Source organism: Pelodiscus sinensis, chromosome 1 (genome assembly GCF_049634645.1).
Source record: "Pelodiscus sinensis isolate JC-2024 chromosome 1, ASM4963464v1, whole genome shotgun sequence".
Classification (NCBI taxonomy): Eukaryota; Metazoa; Chordata; order Testudines; family Trionychidae; genus Pelodiscus; species Pelodiscus sinensis.
Genome location: NC_134711.1, coordinates 4,334,650 through 4,356,370, shown reverse-complemented (window position 1 = coordinate 4,356,370; position 21,721 = coordinate 4,334,650). Strand labels below are relative to the sequence as shown.

Below are 21,721 nucleotides of genomic sequence, written 5' to 3'. Positions count from 1 at the left end.
TTTTTTTAGCAGGATGGCCAGCAGCCCGGCTCAGTCCTGCGTTGCGCCGGGTCCGGGACCTACCCCCACTGCGGCTCTGCATTTAAAGTGTATTAGGAGCCAAGTGGCCAGGCAGCCCGGCTCAGTTCCGGCTTGCGCCAGGTCCAGGAGCTCAGAAGCCCTGCTTCTGTATCAGAGGCATCAGTGCGAGGCAACAGTCAGCCAATCCGCGAGGGGAGCTGGTTTTTAAACTGCCTCCCCTTGCGGACCAGCTCCTGCCTGGCACCCCACACTGCTGCCTCTGATACAGAGGCAGCAGCGTAGAGTGGCAAGGGGTCTCCTTGGGAGTGAGGTCGGAGAGCACTGGCTGCTAGACCCACCCCGGGGATTACAGAATAGCCGACTAACTGAAAAGAATTAATGAGGTTACTCGACTATTCAATGAACCGATATTTACATCCCTAGCCTTAGTACACTACGTTTTGAGATCCCCAGCTGCAATAGGCCTCTCGTGTCCCCTTATGTGTGCTCTTGCTCCTCTGGGCACAGGAGGGCGTTCTCTCCTTTTCCTCCTTTCTCGTGGCATGCGGATGGCTGCGATCCAGCAGTTGCGCCAAGAAATAAAACCCAGGGGCTTCCTGGGTACTTGCTTGTTGTTTAACCCTGGGTGGGACACTGAGGTGCCTTTTGCATCAGTCGCTTGTGCTGGAAAACCGAGTAAAAAAGCAGGAATCTCTCAGCCACCCAGCTGCTGTTTCTGAGCTGAGATTTCCAGTGTGCTAAGCTACGTGTCAAGCAAAACCAACTAGATTTACATCCTGGCTCCAGTTTGTGCCCCTTCGTGTTGGGGTAAATCTCACGTTTAGCTGAGTGTGTGCATCAGGGTCACGGAGGTTGCTGGTAAAAGGGCTGTTCTGGCCAGGTTGTTTTGCCTTCTCCTTTCCCTACTCCGGGGCTTTGCTTGCCGCTGGGTCTGTCTGCTGCGGCACGTGCGCCAGAGTTCGGACATGGTGAAGCTGACTAGTAAGCAGCAGCGCTAAGGACCCTCTTCCGGATCCCAATTCATAAGCAAACAGCATGTCGAATTCTGGGGAATGTGGGGCTGGCCGGAAGCTGGAGGGGACTTGGCTAATCAGTGGAGACTCCCAGCCAGGGGGGTCAGGGGAGGAGGTGGTGCAAGGGTGGGCCTTGGAGGGAGGCCTGGTACGGGGCCACAGTTTGGGTGCAGGGCTGCCCTTTTCTATGGAGGTTGGAGTTCAGGATAGGGGACTGGCATTCAGTTTGAATGAAGAGGGGGTTGTGATCTGGGGCAGGGGCTTGGGGTGCAGGGTCCATAAGGGGGTCTGGGTGCAGGAGAGGATTCTGGCCTGGTGGAAGGGTGTAGGAGGAGGTGCATGGTCTAGGAGGGAATTGTCCTGGAGGATGGGGGGGTGCAGAGGGTTTGGGTGGTGAGCTGGGGCAGGGAGTTGGGTGTGGGAGATGTGGGGTGCCATAGGCAGGCTCCGGGATTGAGGTGCTTACCTAGGTGGCTCCTGGCCAGAGGCTCTGCAGGACCCCAAGGCAGGGTCCCTGCCTGTCAGCAGCCCCAGACTGCTCAAAGTGGCTGGCTGCTCCCTGTGGTTCTCTGCTCCAGGCATCAGGGGAGCAAGGCGCACTGTCCCCCCCCCCCCCCAGCACAATTTCTCAACTCCTAGGTAAGTGCCTCCTTGACAAAGCCTGCCTCTGGCATCCCACTCCCTCCCACATCCCAACTCCCTACCCCAGATCACCTCACACCTGCCTCAGGAAACCAGCCAATAGGAGCTGAGAAATTGTGCTGGGGGCAAGGGCAGCATGCAAAGCCTTCCCCTCCCCCCAGCATTTGGAGCAGAGCCACGGGGAGCAGCCAGCCGCTTAAAGCGGCATGAGGCTGCTCTGTGGCTGAGGGCCCTGGGGGGGGCGGCTTGGTGGGCCAGATCCGGCCTGCAGGTCGCATGTTGCCCGCCCCTGCTGTAAGGACACATCTGAGCTGCAGTTGGCAGCATACCTCCCTGCCTGGACAGACAGACGCGTGCTAGTCCCCAGTACAGACTCGGGCTCAGGTGAGCTTGTGCTTGGGCAGCGAGCCCCAGCTGCCATTTGTGCTGTGATAACCATGCTGCTGTTAGCACATCTGGAGTAGCTGTGTGGCTTGATCCCAGCTCCAGTGTAGACATACCCAAAGAAGGACCCAAACTTCTGCTCGGTGAGTGAAAAGGGAGCTCCCAGTGGTTAAGTTGAGACAGTAACCGCATGGTCCCTGTGCGCCAGGCTTTGCATTTCACAATATTTCTGTCTGTCCCCATACTCTGAGTTAGGGATTTGGCACCAGAAGCCAGACAGAAGCTCTGAGTTTGACTCTGAAACTGGCTTACCATGTGTCCGTGGGCCTGTCATTCCCCTTCTGTGTGCTTTAGGGCATGAAAATTAATCTGGAATATGGTAGAGTGTGGATTAAGAACATAAGAACATAAGAACGGCCGTACTGGGTCTGACCAAAGATCCATCTAGCCCAGTAGCCTGTCTGCCGACAGTGGCCAGCACCAGGTGCCCCAGAGGGGGTGGACCGAAGACAATGATCAAGCGATTTGTCTCCTGCCATCCCTCTCCAGCCTCTGACAAACAGAAGCCAGGGACACCATTTCTATCCCCTGGCTAATAGCCTTTTATGGACCTAACCTCCATGAAATTATCTAGCTTCTCTTTAAACTCTGTTATAGTCCTAGCCTTCACAGCCTCCTCTGGCAAGGAGTTCCACAAGTTGACTATTCACTGTGTGAAGAACTTTCTTTTATTAGTTTTAAACCTGCTACCCATTAATTTCATTTGGTGTCCTCTAATTCTTCTATTATGGGAACTAATAAATAACTTTTCTTTATTCGCCCTCTCCACACCACTCATGATTTTATAGACCTCTATCATATCCCCCCTCAGTCTCCTCTTTTCTAAACTGAAAAGTCCCAGTCGTTTTAACCTCTCTTCATATGGGACCCGTTCCAAACCCCTAATCATTTTAGTTGCCCTTTTCTGAACCCTTTCCAAGGGCAAAATATCTTTTTTTAAGGTGAGGAGACCACATCTGTACACAGTATTCAAGATGTGGGCATAGCATAAATTTAGAGCAGAAGAGCTCTTCCTAACCAATTCAATATGGGAATGGTCTCCTAGCCTTGTTCCAAATTAGCTTAATCCACTTCCAAAGTGGTTTAAACTGATTTGGAATATGTGTGTCCATACATGGAGCTCTCCAGCAATAGCTATTCTGGAAGAGCTCCCCATGTAGTCCAGCCCTTAACATCCCTCTTTGTCAAATATGGTCAGGGAAAAGAGAAACATGGGGCTTCTTTCATGAATATTTGTAAGCGCTTCAGTATGGTCCAATGGAAGAGACTGGCTACTGATGCCAAAACAGGAAAATACAGGGTGCAGTTTGAAATACCTAGACAGAGAATGGTCAAGTACTAGTTGTGTATGAATTTTGACTGGAAGAGGAAGAAAAATTGTTCTCTCTGACTTCTGAAGATAGGACAAGAAGCGATGGGCTTAAATTGCAGCAAGGGAGGCTTGGGTTGGACATTAGGAAACACTTCCTGCCTGTCAGGGTGGTTAAACACTGAAATAAGTTGTCTAGGGAGGTTGTGGAGTTTCCAACACTGGAGATATTTAAGAGCAGGTTAAACAGACACCTGTCAGGGATGATCTAGATCGGAACCTCAGGCTCAGGAGCTGGAAGTGGCCCCTGGCTCCAGCCCCCACCCCCCATGGCTTAGTCAGGGTTTTTTTTTCTTTTCACTTGTGTGCAGGCCCCAACTGATTTTTCTGTGGGTCAGCAGTCCCCGACCCTAAAAAGGGTCCCCACCCCGGATCTAGACGGTGCTTGGCCCTGCCACGAGGGCAGGGGACTGGACTTGGTGACCCCTCGAGGTCCCTTCCAGTTCTAGTGTTTTGTGATTCTATGAGCTTGCTCCATGCTATGTAAAAATAAAGGAAGAAGCCATTTCTTCCTGTGGGAACCTGCTGTAAGTCCCTGCGCAGTTGGGGTGGAAGGGGGAATGCCTCTCTTTCTGGCAATCTATATACAGTTCAATTGTGCTTTATGTTGTAGCCATAGGAACCATATTTCTAAAGTCTTTAGAATTAAATTTTAACAGAGGGAGAGAAATCAAGACACACATATAAAGCTGAGGGGGAGTGTTTGTTATTTAGTTGAAACTTGGAAAGGGCTGGAGAAACCATTTGGCAAAGAGAAAAAGCAGGAGCTGTGGATCAGAGGTTTTGGGGAGAGACTGGTACAGGACCTATGGTGAGGAGGAAAGGGAGAAGAGGTCTGTGAGGTCAGCTGCAGCAAATCCACAGAGAAAGGTTTTTAACTGAATCTGGAAGTGTGACTTTTGTTTGATTTTTTTTTTAATTGCACTACCTGACCGTGGCAGAGAGGGGGCCGTGTTAGTCTGTATCTGTAAAAACAATGAGGAGTCCTGTGGCACCTTAAAGATTAACAGAATTATTTGGGCGTCAGTTTTCATGGGTCAAAACCACTTTGCCAGATGCATGGAGCCTACCTGACAGTGTGTGTGCACCTCTTTTCTGCAGTTTGAGTACGTGTCTCAGCACTTGGTGTTTGCCAACTGCATCCCGCTGATTCTGAAGTTCTTCAATCAGAATATCATGTCCTACATCACTGCCAAAAACAGGTACAGCCCCGCGGCCGCTGTTCCTTTTCCTTCCATATGTAGGAGGGGCCTGGTGCGTGAGGAGAGCTTCCCCTTGTGGTCACTAAAACTTCTGTAAGGGGCCATGTTCTAGGCTGGACAAAGTAGTAGAGAATACGCAGCAGGGAAACAGTTCTGTGCTGGTTAGACGGAGTTGCTTGGGCCCTTCTCATCTCTTGCTCTAGCATTCAGCTCTCTTGACCCTGAGCAGCTGGTTTTAAATAGTCACAGAGTCGTCACTGAATTGCACTGCTGCATCAGTGCTTTTGAAATAAAAGGGCCTTTATTCTACTCTAAAAAATGAGTCGTCCTGTAGCACGTTAGAGACTAACAAATATATAGATAGTATCATGAGCTTTCGTGGGGAAAACCCACTTCCTCTCTGATCTTATGCATGTCTTGCTTTATTCCTCTGTTCTTCAAGTTGTACTGTGTCTGTCTCTTTCCCGCCAGACTTGGCATATGCAGATTTAATTAACAAGTCCAATATCTCAAATCACAGAGTAGAATAAAAGTCTCTGAGGGGTAGCCGTGTTAGTCTGTAACTTTAAAAAACGAGTTGTCATGTAGCACTTCCTCTCTGAAGAAGTGGGTTTTGCCCATGAAATACACACACACACACACACACACACACACGTTATTATATATATATACATATATATATTTTTTGTTAGTCTCTAAGGTGCTACAGGACGATGCATTTTTTAAAGTTACAGACAAACACGGCTACCCTTCTGAGACTTTTATTCTCCTCTGTGATTTGAGATATAGGACTTGTTAATTGGACGTGTTAATTTGAGAGATGCCTACACGACACTAGACATGTTAAAATGTGTTTATTTTTGTAAATGTGTAACCACTGAATTTTTTTACATGTGGGGACAGGGGAGGGGCAGGGGCAGGCAGGAGCCAGTACTACTGTGAGCACCAACTCCTGCCTGCCTCCCCCCGCACTGCTGCCTTCCAGACATCTTGCTACAACTCCATGACATTTTAATGAAAATTAAGAAATACACATGCCTCCCAGTGGCAGCAGTACAGGGAGGGACAGGTGGCTCCATGGGAGCTGGCTCCCCACGCACACTGGCTCCCACCTCCCTCCCCACCCCCCCGCACCGCTGCCTCTGATACAGAGGCAGCAACACAAGGGAGGGGGTTGTGTGTAACCATGAGGGTTGACCAATGAGCCCAGACTTGCTAGTTAATCATGGACATGGGTGCACATTCACATCCCTATGCTACTTTACACACACATACACATCCATTGATCTAACCAATGCAACTTCAGCTTATGCAAATAGCGTAAGGTCAGCAGGAGCTGCTCTCCTGTCGACTCTGGCTACTCTTCTCATCCTGGTGGAGTACATGGCGTCAACAGGAGAGTGCTCAGAGGTTGATTTATTGTGTCTAAGCAGACATGATAAATCGACTGCTAATGGATCGATTGCTGCGTCGTCAATCTGTGTTGTATTGCAGACAAGCCTTTATGTTAAGGCATGAGAACCTGAAGGGTTAGAGAGATTTGCAGCCTTCACTCTGAATTTCCTTGCTGTTCTCAGTTTAAGTAATCCAGATCTCTTATTATTTTAACCTAGGGTTTTTAAAAATGTATAAATAGCTCATCTGTCTTGGCTTAATGGATCCAAATTACTAGAATCTTTAGTAGAGCACTCAGGATGTACTTTAGAGCAATACAAAATTTGACAGGTTCTGTTGAACAGCGAGACAGAGGTGTCACGAGATTGGAAATAGGATGGGAGGTGGCCTGTCAATCATAAATGCAAAAGGTAGGTGCATCCACAAGACTTGCCATTCAGTGTGGCTCACGCTAAGAGAATGTTGGAGAAATCGTGACCTACTTAGAAAGTAAGTGACTTCCTAGCAGTGCCCAACAACACGTAAGTTACAGCTGCAAAGCTCTAAGCAGAGGTCCCTGTAATTAAAAATCATAGGGTTAGAAGGGACCTTGAGGATCTTCTAACTTAACTTGTTGCTAGATGCAGGATTTAGTGGGTGCAGTGTGCTAGGGACCGGGATCATAATGGCTGATTGGGAAAGGTAATGTAGACAAATTTTAGAATACTGATCTGTTGCTTCATGAATGACTCGTTCCCCCTTCCCTGTCTCCCACAGCATCTCTGTCCTGGATTATCCCCACTGCACAGTCCACGAGCTGCCGGAGCTCACTGCAGAAAGCCTGGTAAGAAGAACATAAATAACCCTTGTTAACGGATTTTGCAGCCCAGAAGGAAGTGCTTAGTTAGGACAGGCTCACGGCTGACTGCAGGCATGTCCCATTACTTCCTACTCTGGCAGCTGCTCCCCAGACCTGGGGTCTCGCTTAAAAAACATGTCAATAAGCGGCATTCGGCTGCCAGCGTTCGAGTGCTATCAACATTGCAGGCAATGGGATGGAATGGATTCCTGTCAAAATTCTGTTAAGCAGAAGTCGTCAATATCTGGTTGCTATTAAGCATGATCTACTGTATCCAGTCCATGCTTGCGGCATGATAACAGTAGGTTCACAACTGCAGTCATTTTAAATGGACTCTGAAGAGCAGTCCAGGCTCAACGTTTGAGTGTGGTAACCCTGGGAACCCAGAGAGGATGGTTGGATCAGGCAGAAGCAGGGAGGGTATTACTGGAGAGTGAGGAGTGTAGGAGAAGGGGCAAGGTTCTCTTCTGGATGAAGTCTTGACCCTTCCCATCTTCCACGAGCCAGAAGCCAATCCAGACTAGTGCTCCCTACATAATCTGTCATTACATTCAATGTAGATAAGTGCAAAGTAATGCACATCGGAAAACATACAACTATACATAAACAACGATGGGGTCTAAATTAGTTGTTCCCGCTCGAGAGAGAACTTGGCGTCATTGTGGACAATCCTCTGAAAACATCCTCTCAATGTGCAGCGGCAGTCAAAAAAGCAAACAGAATGTTCAGGATCCTTAAGAAAGAGATGGAGAATAAGACAGAAACTTGTCATATTGCCCCTATAAATCCATAGTACGCCCACATCTTGAGTACTGCCTGCAGATGTGGTTGCCTAAGATAGACAAGGTTTGGGAAAGGTTCAGAAAAGGGCAACAAAAATAATTAGTGGTATAGAACGGATTCTGTATGAGGAAAGATTAATAAGACTGGAGCTTTTCAGCTTGGAAAAGAGACAACTGGGATATGACTGAGGCCTGTTAATCATGACTGGGGTGGAGAAAGTAGATAAGGAAGTGTTTATTTACTCCATCTCCTAACACAAGAACGCCGGATCACCAAATGAAATTAATAGGCAGCAGATTTAAAATAAACTAAAGGAAGTATTTCTCCAAACAATGTACAGTCAACCTGTGGAACTCCCTGCAAGAGGATGTTGGTGAAGGTCAGGATTTTAACACCGCTCAAAAAAGAACTAGATACATTCATGGACGATAGGTTCATCAATGGCTATTAGCCAGAATTGGCAGGGATGGTGTCTTGAGCCTCTGTTTGTTGAAAGCTGAGAATGAGTGAGAGGGGAGGGATCGCTTGATGATTCCCTGTTTTGTTTATTCCCTCTGGGGCACTTAGCACCTGCCACTGTCAGAAGACAGGACACTGGGTCAGATGGACATTTGGTTTGACCCATTATGGCCGTTCTTATGTTCCAAGCCCTTAACTCATCCAGTGGTTCACCTGATAGTGGTTTAGCATTGTGACTATTGACAGCATCAAAGTAGGGTGGGAGCAGTTTTCTAGATCTGAAAGATCAAATTCTGTTCTCGAAGGTCACTATGTGGCAGTCATCAAACTGTATGTGTGGTCTTGATAGCTAGTGGACTTGGGTGTTTTTGGTTTTTGCATTTAGCGTAGCGCAAACAGAAAATGGCCACCCTTGTTGCAGGGCCTGCAGTATTTGAGATCCACTCTTGCAGGACAAGTAAGGGTATGTTTACACTACCCTGCTAGTTCGAACTAGCGGGGTAATGTAGGCATACCGCAGTTGCAAATGAAGCCCGGGATTTGAATTTCCCAGGCTTCATTTGCATAAGTGGGGCGCCGCCATTTTTAAATCCCCGCTCGTTCGAACCCCGTGCCGCGCGGCTACACGCGGCACGAACTAGGTAGTTCGAACTAGGCTTCCTAGTTCGAACTACCCTTACTCCTCGTGGAATGAGGAGTAATGCTAGTTTGAGCTAGGAAGCCTAGTTCGAACTACCTAGTTCGTGCCGCGTGTAGCCGCGCGGCACGGGGTTCGAACGAGCGGGGATTTAAAAATGGCGGCGCCCCGCTTATGCAAATGAAGCCCAGGAAATTCAAATCCCGGGCTTCATTTGCAATTGCGGTATGCCTACATTACCTCGCTAGTTCGAACTAGCAGGGTAGTGTAGACATACCCAGCAAGAAGTGCAAGTGGACCAACAATATTCCCAAAGCTGCGCAAAACCACTAATGAGGCCACACAAAAAATCAGCTGATGGAGCTAAATTATTTCCATGCTTCATTTAAAAGGCAGCTTAAAAAAACCCCAATAATACCTCTATGCATGTTTAGTGATATTGGGGGGGAAATAGAAACTCTGCTTTTTAGAAGGTTTCAAACAAAAAAATAAATAAAAAAACTTTTTAAAAAGACAATATTTCTAAAAGTGCACCAAAAGAGTAAAAATAAAGTTTTCAACTACCAAGTTAGGAGAAAGATTGGATTGGCTTAGCACAATTCAGGGTAGTTGCAAACTGTTAGCCAATCCAATCTTTCTCCTAACTTGGTAGCTGAAAATTTATTTTTTTTATATATTTTTTTTGCTGTTTTGGTCTTAAACGTAGTGTGTTTCCACTAAAAAAATCAGAAAAACACTGGCTGGATTTGATCCGACACAGCATTTTAAAAAATTGTCCAAAAACCGCACTTGACTTCTCAGGGCTGCTGTTCCCCCTCCCCGGCTCTTGGGTTGCTATTACCCTGATTCTGGGGTGCTGTCTGCCCAACTCTGGAGCTAATGCTACCCGAGCTCTGGAGCTGCTATCACCCAACTCTGGGGTGTCCCCCAGCTCTGGAGCTATTGTCACAATGGCTCTGCGGTTGCCCAACCCGTTCTGTTGCTATTTTCCCTCTGGCTCCAGAGCTGCTGTTCCCCCAGCTTTGGGGCTGCAGCCGTCCGTTCCCCTCACCCCAGCCCTGGGGCAGTTGTTTCCCCCACACACTTGGGGACTGCTGTCTCTCCCCTCTCCCCTACAGGGCTGCTGCTCCCCCATTCTGTGGCTACTGCTCCCAGCTCTGGGACTGCTGTCTCCCCTCCACACACACTCCGGGATTGCTGGCTCCCCCTCCCCCACACACACATACACTGGGGATGCTGCCCTCCACCCAGCTCTGGAGCTGTTGCCCTCTGGGAGCCGGAGCTGGTGGGGTGGCCTGCTGTGTCGGCAGCCTGCCGGGGTGGCTGGGATGCGGAGCTGAAGGGAGGGGGGCGGGCTGGGAGCTGGTCTGCTGTGTCGATGACCTGCTGGGGGGCTGCGGGCAGCGTGGCACAGCATGGCGGCAGGCGGGCCGCCTGCAGAAGCTGGCGGAAGCGGCCTGCCAGGGAGGGCGAGCTCGTGGGGGTGGCCTGGCACGTCAGTGGCCTGCCGGGGGGCATGGGATATGGAGCTGGTGGGGGTGGCCACATTGGCGTGTGCACAGCAGCAGGGCCACGTTAGCGCATGCGCAGAAGGGGCAAGTTGAAAATCCCATGACAAACCGACAAGAACAGTGACGGCTTAATAGAAAGATTGTCTAATAAAGAATCCAGCCGGTCCCCAAGTTGCGAACGGTTGACTTATGACCGTTCGCAGTTACGACTGAAACTGTCGTAAATGGTGGACCCCGAGTTACAAACGCAATCCGCACTTACGAACAGCGCGATCATGTGTAACTCAATGGGGTCCGACTAACGAACAAACCGAGTTACGACCAATTGCTTGGTCCGTAACCAGTTCGTAAGTTGGAGAGAGGCTGTATAAGGAAGTAGGCACATACTTTTCCAGTAGTTCAGATTGTGTGGGTTTTCTCTCTCTTTTTTTTTTCTTTTTCCCTCTCTTTCCCCTCCTCTTCTCCTCCTCTCCCCCCCCCCCTGCTCCCTTCCCCCCTTCTCCTCCCTGCCTTTCCTTATTTATTCTTGGATCTGGACCTTTAATAACTCCAGTCATCTGAAGAAGTGGGTTGTTCACTCGAAAGTTCATGATGCCATCTACATGTTTTGTTAGTCTTTAAGGTGCTGCAAGACTATTCATTGTTTTTAAGTTTTTCCAGTTACAGACTAACTTGGCTTACCCCTCTGATGGGTTTAAAAAACTGTAATCCTCTTTGGTTTCCGGTTCTCTGAAATAACAGTGCCATCTACTGGCAAAAAACAGGACTATGTAGCACTTTAAAGACTAACAAGATGGTTTATTAGGTGATGAGCTTTCGTGGGCCAGACCCACTTCCTCAGATCAAATAGTGGAAGAAAATTGTCACAACCATATACCAAAGGATACAAATAAAAAAAAATGAACACATATGAAAAGGATCAATCAAATTTCAGAACAGAAGGGGGATGGAGGGGGGGAAAGGAGGGGAGGTAAATGTCTGTGAGCTAATTATATTAGAGGTGATAATTGGGGAAGCTATCTTTGTAATGGGTAAGATAATTAGTATCTTTATTCTTTATTCAAATTTGAGTGTAAAGTGTCAAATTTAAGCATGAATGACAGTTCAGAGGATTCTCTTTGAAGTGAAGTCTTAAAAGGTCTTTGAAGCAGGATGCAGGTAATCAAGTCGTTGAGACAATGTCCTTTCTGGTTGAAATGGCAAGAAAGTGTTTTTTCTTTGTGCTCCTGTCTGATATCTGTTTTGTGGGCATTGATCCTTTGGCAAAGTGTCTACTGGCAAGTTCTGCTGATTGCAGCTGTTTTATTCATTTGCACTTGAAGGAACTATGAAGTGCTCCCTGGATTTTGCCCGCTAACTCTCCCGTAATGAAAAAACTTAAACAACGAATAGCTTAGCAGCACCTTAACGACTAACAAAACATGTCGATGGTATCATGAATTTTCATGGGCACAACCCACTTCTTCAGATGAATGGAGTTATTAAAGGTCCAGTTTCTAAATAAACAGGAATATGGGGGGAGAGAAGGGAGGGAAAAGTGGGGAGGGAGGGAGGGAGGGAGGGAGGAGAAAGAGCCAGAGTCTCCTGAGGATGAATGCAGGAACCAGGGCATAGAGAGGGCCTGAAGAGTTTGGGTGAGTCACTGGTAGAACTGGAGTTAGAATTTGGGAACTTCTGGTGCCCAATTACAGCCTCATCCCACTAGATTGTGCTGGTTCCTGGAGATCTTCCAGTCCAGTGTTTCCCAACTGGTGCTCCGCGGAACCCCGGAAAGTAAGGGTTCTGTGAGAATGCGTCACTCCCCCACCCTGTCTTAAAGAAACTTTGTTTGTTTATTGTGGTGGGTCTTTTTTTTTTTTCCTTGACAAATTTTACCCTGGCAATCCTAGGGGTTCCTGGCCAAATAAAATTGGGAAACACTGTTCCAGTCCTAAGCCATCTGCCTTTAAGCGGATCTAGACCACCTGTGGATCGTTCTAGTGGGTCATAGTTGTGGTTAGTGGACTTGTTTATCGCTACAAATCAATCTGTTATCTTCATTATTTCCCTGAAGTTTATAGCTCCAGAATTCAGCCTGGTTTAAGATCTCTGCATCCATTAGGCTTCCAATCAGGAAAAGGCAATTGAGCGCATATTGTTGAGAGATCAAGGAGGCACCAGGATCTAACAAGAGGATGAGTTGCTGCAACTACGCACATAGAAACTAGTCAAATTGCACAAGGGGATGAAGTTTAGAGGAACAATTTCTCAACACTTTAGCAATTGGTTCTTGTAAGAGCTAGTTCTTCGAATTATTGTCCCGAGGGGTGCGCCACTGGTGGATGTACACGCGCCGTTGTGTGCTTCATCGGAGACTTTGGTCAGCAGTACCCGCAGGACTGTGCCTGCTCTCTATAAACCCTCGTGTTTCAGTGTAAGGGCTGCTGAATTAGTATGAGCTGCTCTTTCTGAGTGCCTTGGGGATCCTGCTCCCTGCCGCACACATTCAGTGCTATGCCTGCTGTTCATGCTTTTGCTTTGGGCTGTTGCTGAACCCACCCATCTTTTCTATATTCCTTGGAAAGGGGAGGAGTCAGAGCCTAGACAGTTCTCGTGGTTCACTTCCAAAGAATGGCAGAACTTGCTCAAGATAGGAGAAAAGAAAGATCCCTTCAGATGTCCCCTCATGTGACAGCCATGGTTACGGGCTGAGGATATAAGTCCTCCCCTTCCCCCCCATGTCATGCTAGCCAAGCTCACTGCTGGAATGAAGGAATAAGTCCCTCAATACTCACTCCTTCCTTTTCCCCTGAATTGGGAGTAGTCATAAGGGAAAGCACCCTTCTCCCTTGACAGCAGAAGGGAGAAACACCTTCCAGCCCTTTCTCTGGACTGGCAGGGGTGTCAGACACATCCCAATGGAGTGTGGGAGCAACCTCCTTCCTTTTCCTCAACCTGCTTCTTCATGCAACACACAGTCAACCTGTGGAACTCCTTGCCAGATGATGTTGAGAAGGCCAAGACTATAATAAGGTTAAAAAAAGAACTAAATAGCTTCCTGGAGGATAGGTCCATTTAATGGCTATTAGCCAGGATGGGCAGGGATGCAACCCATGCTCTGAAGTATCCCTCTGTATGTCAGAGGCAGGGACTGGACGACAGGGGATGAATCACTAAAAAACTGCCATGTTCTGTTAATTTCCTCTGAAGCCCCAGGCATTGGCCACGTCCGAAGACAGGAGACTGAGCTAGATGGACCTTTGGTCTGTCTCAGTATGGCCGTTCTTATGTTAATCCCTGTACTCAGAGCCAGGCAGAATAGAAGAACTGCTTCTTTGTTTTTCCCCTTCTCTGACTGGGGATCTGGAAGGGATCCTGCTCTGCAAAGGGATAGGCGAGCAGCTACTTTCCCCACCCCTGAATAGGAGAGAAGGGCAGGCAAGAATTTGTCTTTACTGTTTCCTCGGCTACAAGTTGAGGAGAAAATGGAGCATGGGTGGGTGCATTCCTCCCTGTAGTCCTATGCCGGAGCACGGGGATGTGTAGAGTGCACAGATGCGTCACTCGAGAGTGCATGGGCGCACATGCATCCTATGGCAGTGCACTCCCAGGGGCAAAACATCTCGAACTCCAGATATGGTTCACTTCTCCTTCTAGAGCACACTGGAAGAAAAACTGTTCAAGATTTAGTCTTAATTAACCGAACTAGTTCAAGCAGGGATAGTTTCTGAGCCATTAAGGGAGAGTAGGTACAAAATATTTAGTTTAAAGTCCATAGGACAGGTAAAGCACCCAAAAGTGACACCAAACTTTGGAAGAGACAATCTGAACAACGTGAGATGATAAGGCAAAAAGAACATACAGCTGACAGTAAAGGCCATAAAGTCCCTGGAGGTGATTTGGATGCTACTAAGGAAAACAACAGAGTCTTAAAAGACACGTGTACCACTGAACAAGAGAGAACCAGGAGGCCTTTTGACTACACTTAAAACACTTCAGTGAAGATGCTACCAATACCGATGGCAAGGGTTCTTCTGTTTACACACGTCCTCCCAGGAGGTGGTAGCTATCTGTATCAGAGAATTCTACCATCAACCTAGCTCTGTCTACACCCTGAGCTAGGTCGGTTGACTGTTTTGCTCACGAGTGGATTTTTTACACCTCTGTGCAACATAGTTATATTGTTTTAATTTCCTAATGGACACATGGCCTTAATGCCAAGTTTTTGAGAGGTCATTCAAGCCAAACAGACATCCTTCACAATTTGGAAATCTACCCCTAGTGATGCCAATAAATTACAGCAGGTTTAAGTAAAAGGCAAATTAGGAAGGCCAAGATGGAGGTCAACAAGCAATAGCTAGAGGTAAAACCAGCACAAGAGTCTTTGTTTCGAAAGCAGGAAGCCTACAAAAGAGTTTGTAGATCTACTGGATCACCAAGGGCTAAAGAGAGCAGTTAATGAAGATAATCTAAAATAGAATAACAAATAATCTGGACAATCAAGATCTGATTGGTTCTAACGAGCACAGATTCAGCAAAGGAAAACTGTCTCACTAATCTCTTAAGATTTGTTTAGACATCATTCTTTATTAGTACTGCTGTGCAAATGTGTACAAAGTGGATAAGGATCTAGAACGATGGAGGGTTTCATTAGAAGAAAATGACTTAATCAGCAGACAAAAGATGGAATACAGACTTAGCTTCATTTAAGAGAGACAATGAGGAGCCAGTAAAACTAGATGGTAGAGAGTTAATATCTGTGTAACAATTCAGACCTTTCTGTTCAGTGCTGAGCAGTGATGGGAAAAGCATTTGGTGCAAATGTGGGGAGCTGGTGGGAATTCGCTGCGATAAAGATGAGCTAAAGAGCAAAGGGTATAAGATCATGCTTAGACAGTAGACCTGCCATGATGCACACATCAGAATGCTGGCCAGTGAGGAAGAGAGATCAGCTTCTTCTGACTGCTGAAATGAGAATGCTCAGGTGGACTCTAGGTAAGACGAGAGCAGAAAGGTTATCCAGTGAAATGGTACGAGCTATGATGCAGATTGTACCCCTCACAGAAAAGTTGAGGGAGTATTGACCATGGTGGCTGGGTCATGCAAGATGATTAGACAAAAGATATGGCCAGGAAGTATACAATCTGGTAGTCACAGGACAAAGAACACAAGGAAGACTTTGAAAAACATGTTTCGAGACGTGGAAGGAGAACATGAAGAAGACTGGTGCCAGCTTGAAAGATGCACCCAACAGGAATGCTTGGAGATGACAAAGAGCCACCAATCACAACTGATTGGACAAAGTGAAGGCAAAGATGATTATGACAGTGCAATAAAGTAGTGGTTATAGGAGAACTAGATGATGTTATTTAGACATCCAAAAGGTCTTAGCAAAGGTCCCTTGTGATAAAGATGCTAGCTGCAGTCTTTGACTAAGAGGCAAAATATTGCCATGGCTCAAAAACTGGTTAGAAGAGCAAATGCAAAGAGTAGGATTAAATGGTCAGTATTCATCGTGGGAAAAGGTTAACATGGGGGGCCTTAGGGAATAGATTAATAATCTGGAAAAGATGTTAGTAGTACAGTAGCAAAATGTGCAGATGACACAAAGTTCTTTTGGTCAGTTAGGACCAGAGAGGACTGTGAGGAACATCAGAGCAGGGTGGATAAAAATGGATTATTTTTTATAAAAACATATTTTTATTGAAATCAGATTTTAGTCTTTTTTAAATCATTTTTTCTTTTTGAAAATAACCGGTTAATGAAATCTGAACGCAAGGTATGTTAAGATCTAATCTTATTATAAACTCTTAAAACATTTAAATAAAAATTAAGTATGTTGAATTATTGAAAACTTTGGGTTAAAGGCTGCTTTTCTATATAAAGAAAGAATCTGAGGGGAAACATCTGACTTTTGAGGTCCGCCTTTATAAATATGGCACAATAGGTCAGCCTAATTAGCTTAGGGGATGGTCTCATTTTCAAGAGATTTAGGCAAATAAGAACTTAAGCTTCAGTCACTTTCACTTAGGCATATTTGAAAATTTTTCCCAGGCTGACCTAAAATAATCAGTTTAATTCACTGGCGACAGTTAATCCCTCTGTTTAATAAATCATTTAGTTGTAAATGTGAAACATGTTTTGATAAGAAAAATGTATGTATCCAAAACACTTAAAGGTCGTTTTGTTTAATAAAAGTAAAATTTGATATGCTGTTTTGTGTCTTTAATTAAATTCCAGTTACCAGTCTAATGCAGCTTGAAACGAATAATGAACAAAACACTAATTATCTAATAAATAAGCAATGTATCATTCACTCACTATATTCTAACAGTGTTTTTCAGCTAGTGGTACGAGTACCCTTGGGGTACTTGAGAGAAGTCTGGGGGGTACGTCAACACAATTGGCATTGGGAGAAAACTGAATTTTTGTTTTAAGTTTTACAGTACTTTATTATTTTTGTACTTTTTACACCCACAAATTTCATTGCCTGCCCACTACGATTAAGTTGTTTAAACAAATGTGTTGCAATGGTAGAAAAAAATTGTGCATGCCTGAAAACTGTAGGTACTGGGGGTACTTTTTTTTTAAAGGGGTACTTTATAAAAAAAAGGTGGAGAAACACTGTTCTAACATACTAAAAATGTACAATTAATAAGAATCTGAAAATATTAAACCAGATAATTACTAGGATAAATGTATATTCAGAAGAACCTCAAAGTTGCAAGCACCTTGGGAATGGAGATTGTTCGTAACTCTGAAATGTTTGTAACTCTGAACAAAACCTTAAGGTTATTTTACAAGTTTACAGCTGAACATTGACTTAATACAGCTTTGACGCTTTAGTATGTTGAAGGAAAATGCTGCTTTTAATCATCTTAATTTAAATGAAATAAGCCCAGAAACCATTTCCATACCTTGTCAAATCTTTTTTTTAAACTTTCTCTTTATTTTTGTAGTAACTTAGGGTGTGTCTAGACTACAGGGTTTTGTCGACAAAAGTGGACTTTTGTCGACAAAACTATACCTGCGTCCACACTGTCTTTGAGTGATGTCGACATAACGTCGACAAAACTCAGCAGTTTTGTCAACGTATGTAAACCTCATTCTACGAGGAATAACGCCTTTTATCGACAGAGTTCTGTCGATAGAAGGCATTATTGCATCTACACTGTCCTTTGCGTCTACACTGTTATGTCAACAAAACGACTTGCTTTGTCAACAGAACTGGATGTAGTCTAGATGCTCTTTGTCGACAGAAGCTTTGTCGACAGTATCTGTTGACAAAAGTCTGTAGTCTAGACGTACCCTCACATTTAACATACTCTACTGTATTCACTTTTTTCCTCCTCTGCTGCTGCCTGAGTGTGTATTTCTGATTCCAAATAAAGTTTGTGGTTGGCAAGCCAGTTCATAATTTTGGTGTCTATAACTCTGAGGCTTACTGTGGTTATAGTGTACCTTACTAGGTAACAAAAAGATTGGGTTAATCTGGTGCAAAGGGTCAATTTAGTTGTAAACCAATGTGGTTTAATGGTTATATCAACTAATAAGAATATAACTTTCCGTAGAAAAAAACTGAAGTATAAATGGAAGAGTTGATTAGAATCAGTGATCTAAATCAAGACTTTCCACTTGGTGATTTAAATCATGATTTAAATCAATCCATCTTGCTTCAGAGAAATATAAACAAGACAAGGAAATGGTCAACAGGATGGCAGATTAAATTCAAGGTTGATCAGTGCAAGGTAATTGAAGGAACATTGAGGGGGAGGAAAGAAATTACTTAGCTATACCATGCAGGGATCTGAACTGACATATCAATTCAAGAATGGAACCCAGGTATTATGGACAGCTCAGTGAAACCTCTGTTCTGTGTACAAATGAGAGCCAAAAAAAGCAAACAAGATGTTGGATTATATATGGAATGGGATGGAGAATAATGGAGAGACTATCATAATACTTTTATCTAAATTGATGGTACAGCCTCCCCTGGATATTTATTGTGCCTCATGCTGATTGCCCCCTGGCAGAAAGGATATTGCAGAACTGGTGTGGGTTTGGCAAAGATTGAGGAGAAAGATCAAGGATCCGGAAAAATGCCCATGTTAGTAGAGATTGAAAAGACTGTTTGCCTTAGAAAGGAGGCACATTAGAGGAGAGAGGTAGATTGGTAGCTTTTTTTTCTCGTCTCATAATACATGAACTGGGGGACAGTCAATTAAATGTGAAGAGTGGGAAAAGTCAAAACTTCTGTGTTTTATTGGATGGTTCCATGGCCAAGCTGGATAACAGATGTTACATTCATGTCTGGGCTGATATACTCCTCACCAAAAGTCACTTTTTGGCTAGATCTGCATTTTTGTTTTTTCGTAAGTCTGTGTGTGGATGATGAATATTTTTTCTGTCTCTCTTGAGATCTACATATCAGGCTCTTGGGGTTGTTACCAAAGTTTTCTTTTTTCCATAAGTTAGTGGCTTGTTTACATAGAAATGGCATGTTATGTTTTAATGAGTGAACTAAAACTAAGACTCCCCCAACTCCTCAAAAAAAATTGGTTGACAGCGGTTCTGACTTTTTTGTATTGGTGGCCCCTTTCACACAGCAAGCTTCTGAATGTACCCCTACACTGAATACATTAAAAACACAAATTTTATAGTAAACACTACAAATGCTAGAGGCAAAGTGAGATTTGGAGGTAGAGACTGGCAGCTTGCAACCCCTCATGTAATAACCTTATAAAAGGGGGAGGGAGAGAAAGATAGTATGTGTGTGAGATGCACAGCATCAACTACAGTTTACAGTTTTCTGCATCTAATGAAAAGGTGCTGCACTTCACAGATGCCTTGGTTTGAAATTTGTTAATATTATGATTATGTATTTTTTAGCTGACATAGCAGTTGATTGTGCCCTGTGGGATTGAAAATATCCCTGCTGTGGGTGAATAAATGGAAATATATTATGTGTTTACATTCTGCTTCTATGGAAAATATAGCAAGAGAGTAAATCACTTAAATTTTTAAAACTTAGCTCTGGGACAGTCCAAAAAAAAGTTGGGGGTAGGAAAGATTAATGAAAAGGACTAGAATAAAACGTACCAGCCTTATGGGTCAGTTCAGTGTCCCCCTGTCCTCCCAGGCAGAGTGCCATGTACTTTGTTGTCAGATGGGAGGCAGGGTTCCCCAGGGAGACAGTCAAAGGAAGAAAGAAGTGTGATCTCGCCTGGTTACGTTGTCGTCAGACTGGGAATATGAAACTCTGTTCTTTGGTCTCTTGGGAAAACACTGAGAAAAGAGCAGGGCTGGACCAAGCGTAATCTTTCCTCGTTAGAGGAGTTGGAGAGAGAGTTTAGCAGTGTAATTTCTAGGGGATGTGCTTGTTGTCTGATGGATAATTGCGATTTCATAGAGAAGTTGCAAAGGCTTAAGGCCCTTTACATAAAGGAAGGATGATGGCGAAAAGAAACCCAGCTCACCATTATATTACTGCTAGCAAGGAAAAACCACAACAAACCCAAACCTGGTTCAGTAAAAAGTGTTGTGTGAAAAAGTTCCGGTTGGAGAAACACAGACTCTTGCAGTTTTCAGATCAGGACTGTACGTTGTGATGAAGAATATTTGACAACCCTAGACTCTCCAACCTGGGTTAAGTTCTGCATGCCATTTGATTGATGCTTAGTGGTAGAGTGCCTCTAAAGCAGGAGTGGAGAACCTCAGACCCTGAGGATCAGCATTGGGGAGCCCTCGCTGATGCTTCAGCTCCCCTGCCACCTGCCTGCTGAGCTGGAGCACGCAAAATCTACGAGCCTGGACCTCCCTAGACTCTGGTGTGCGAGAGGAATGTAGGGAGTGTCTTTCTCCTTTTTGGTCAGGGGCTTCTCGTTTTGCTTCTCACTTGTGTGCAGCCCCCGACTGATTTTTTTCCATGGGTCAGCAGCCCCAGGCCCAAAAGAGGTTCCCCACCCCTGCTCTAAAGCCTAGTATGTACTGGAAAAGATTTGCTGCTAGTGGACTTTCTGTGTAAACACATCTTCTACCTGTGAAAATATGCTTAGGCTGGTATAACTTATACCAGTTACCTGAAATAATTAAACTATGCTGTCAGAATAATTCTTCATTGGCATAACTGTCTCCACTAGGGCTATTTTTAATTCTAAAAATGTTTAAAACAAGCCCACGTCTCTAATGGATATTATCCTGGCAAAAGTTCCTAGTGTACATCTGGCCTAAGAAGTGAAGTGTGATTTCTTATTAAAACTGCTCATCATCCCATCTACATGTTTTGTTAGTTTTTAAAGTGCTACCAGACTATTTGTTGTTTTTTTAAGTTTATCCTATGCAGACTAACTCGGCTACCCCCTGAAGTTATTAAAACTTCTGTCAGCAATGGGCTTTTCAGGGTGGCCTTTCCAAGTGTTTGTGAATTTGTCAACAGAGAGATTAGCCAGCCAGGTGAGGGCACTATGGTATTCAATACCTTTCTCTTTTAGATGGGATGAGAATGGTGCAGATGCCACCTTCAGCCATTAACAAAAGGACATTTCTCGGGGGAGGGAGGTAGTGCCAGTTGAATACTGCAGGCTGTAGCATTGGACTGATTCTTTCCCTCCTGTGTCTGTCTGCAGGAAGCTGGGGACAACAACCAGTTCTGCTGGAGGAACCTGTTCTCTTGTATTAACCTGCTGAGGGTTCTGAACAAGCTGACCAAGTGGAAACATTCTAGGACCATGGTGAGCCACGGTCTGGGGGGCCTTGCCCCTGGTCACAGAGATCCTGCCATATATTTAATGGCGTTTAAATGAGAGCGAAGATACTGCACTATGTCTGCCCATCCTCCAAGTAGCAAGGGACAGCCTTCTGTGCCCAAGAGCTTAATATCAGATTAGGGTGGTGAAGCTGTTTCTCTCCCCAGATTTTGCCCTTGGGGGGGTGGAACCCCCATTTAATTAGAATGTGAGCTGTTTATACTAGAAGAAACTGGGAGATCGTGGCTAGAGTGTTATGTACAGCTCTGTTTGGGTGGAAAGGGCAGGAACGAACCAATATGCAGCTGGCAACATGAACGAGCCATTGGAGCAGGAAGCTGGCAGCAAACATGGGCTATAGGGGAGCGAAGAAGTCTGCAGTCACTCTCTGGGAGACACAGTTGGTGCTATGGAATTAAGTAGTCTTCCATTACTCCCAGGGAGGAGGGAGTTTGGACTGGTTAATCTAGTGTGGGGGGGGGGGGGGTGAGGTGAGGAGGGCACTAGAAGATGTAAGGAGGAGCCCAGGGAAAGAGCAACAGGGCCTGGGAGAAAGCAGACGAAAGTTGCTAGGAATAGGGTTCCTGGAATGGAATCTGGAATAGAGGGCTGGCTCAGGTTTCCCTACCTAGCACTAGAGGTAGCGGCACAAACTGGGCAATGGTGCAGAAGTCTGCCTGGGA

The 21,721-nt window shown here is 45.4% G+C and overlaps 1 protein-coding gene across 1 annotated transcript in view; it reads left to right on the top strand.

Moving 5' to 3' along the window:
- The window catches only part of STRIP2 (striatin interacting protein 2), a 74,312-nt gene that overhangs the window by 43,339 nt on the left and 9,252 nt on the right, over window positions 1-21,721 (top strand). Inside the window, exons 17-19 of the mRNA XM_075925402.1 lie at window positions 4,591-4,691; window positions 6,843-6,909; window positions 20,919-21,023. Of these exons, the coding sequence (XP_075781517.1) occupies window positions 4,591-4,691; window positions 6,843-6,909; window positions 20,919-21,023 (273 nt within the window). The remainder of the gene's footprint in view (window positions 1-4,590; window positions 4,692-6,842; window positions 6,910-20,918; window positions 21,024-21,721) is intronic.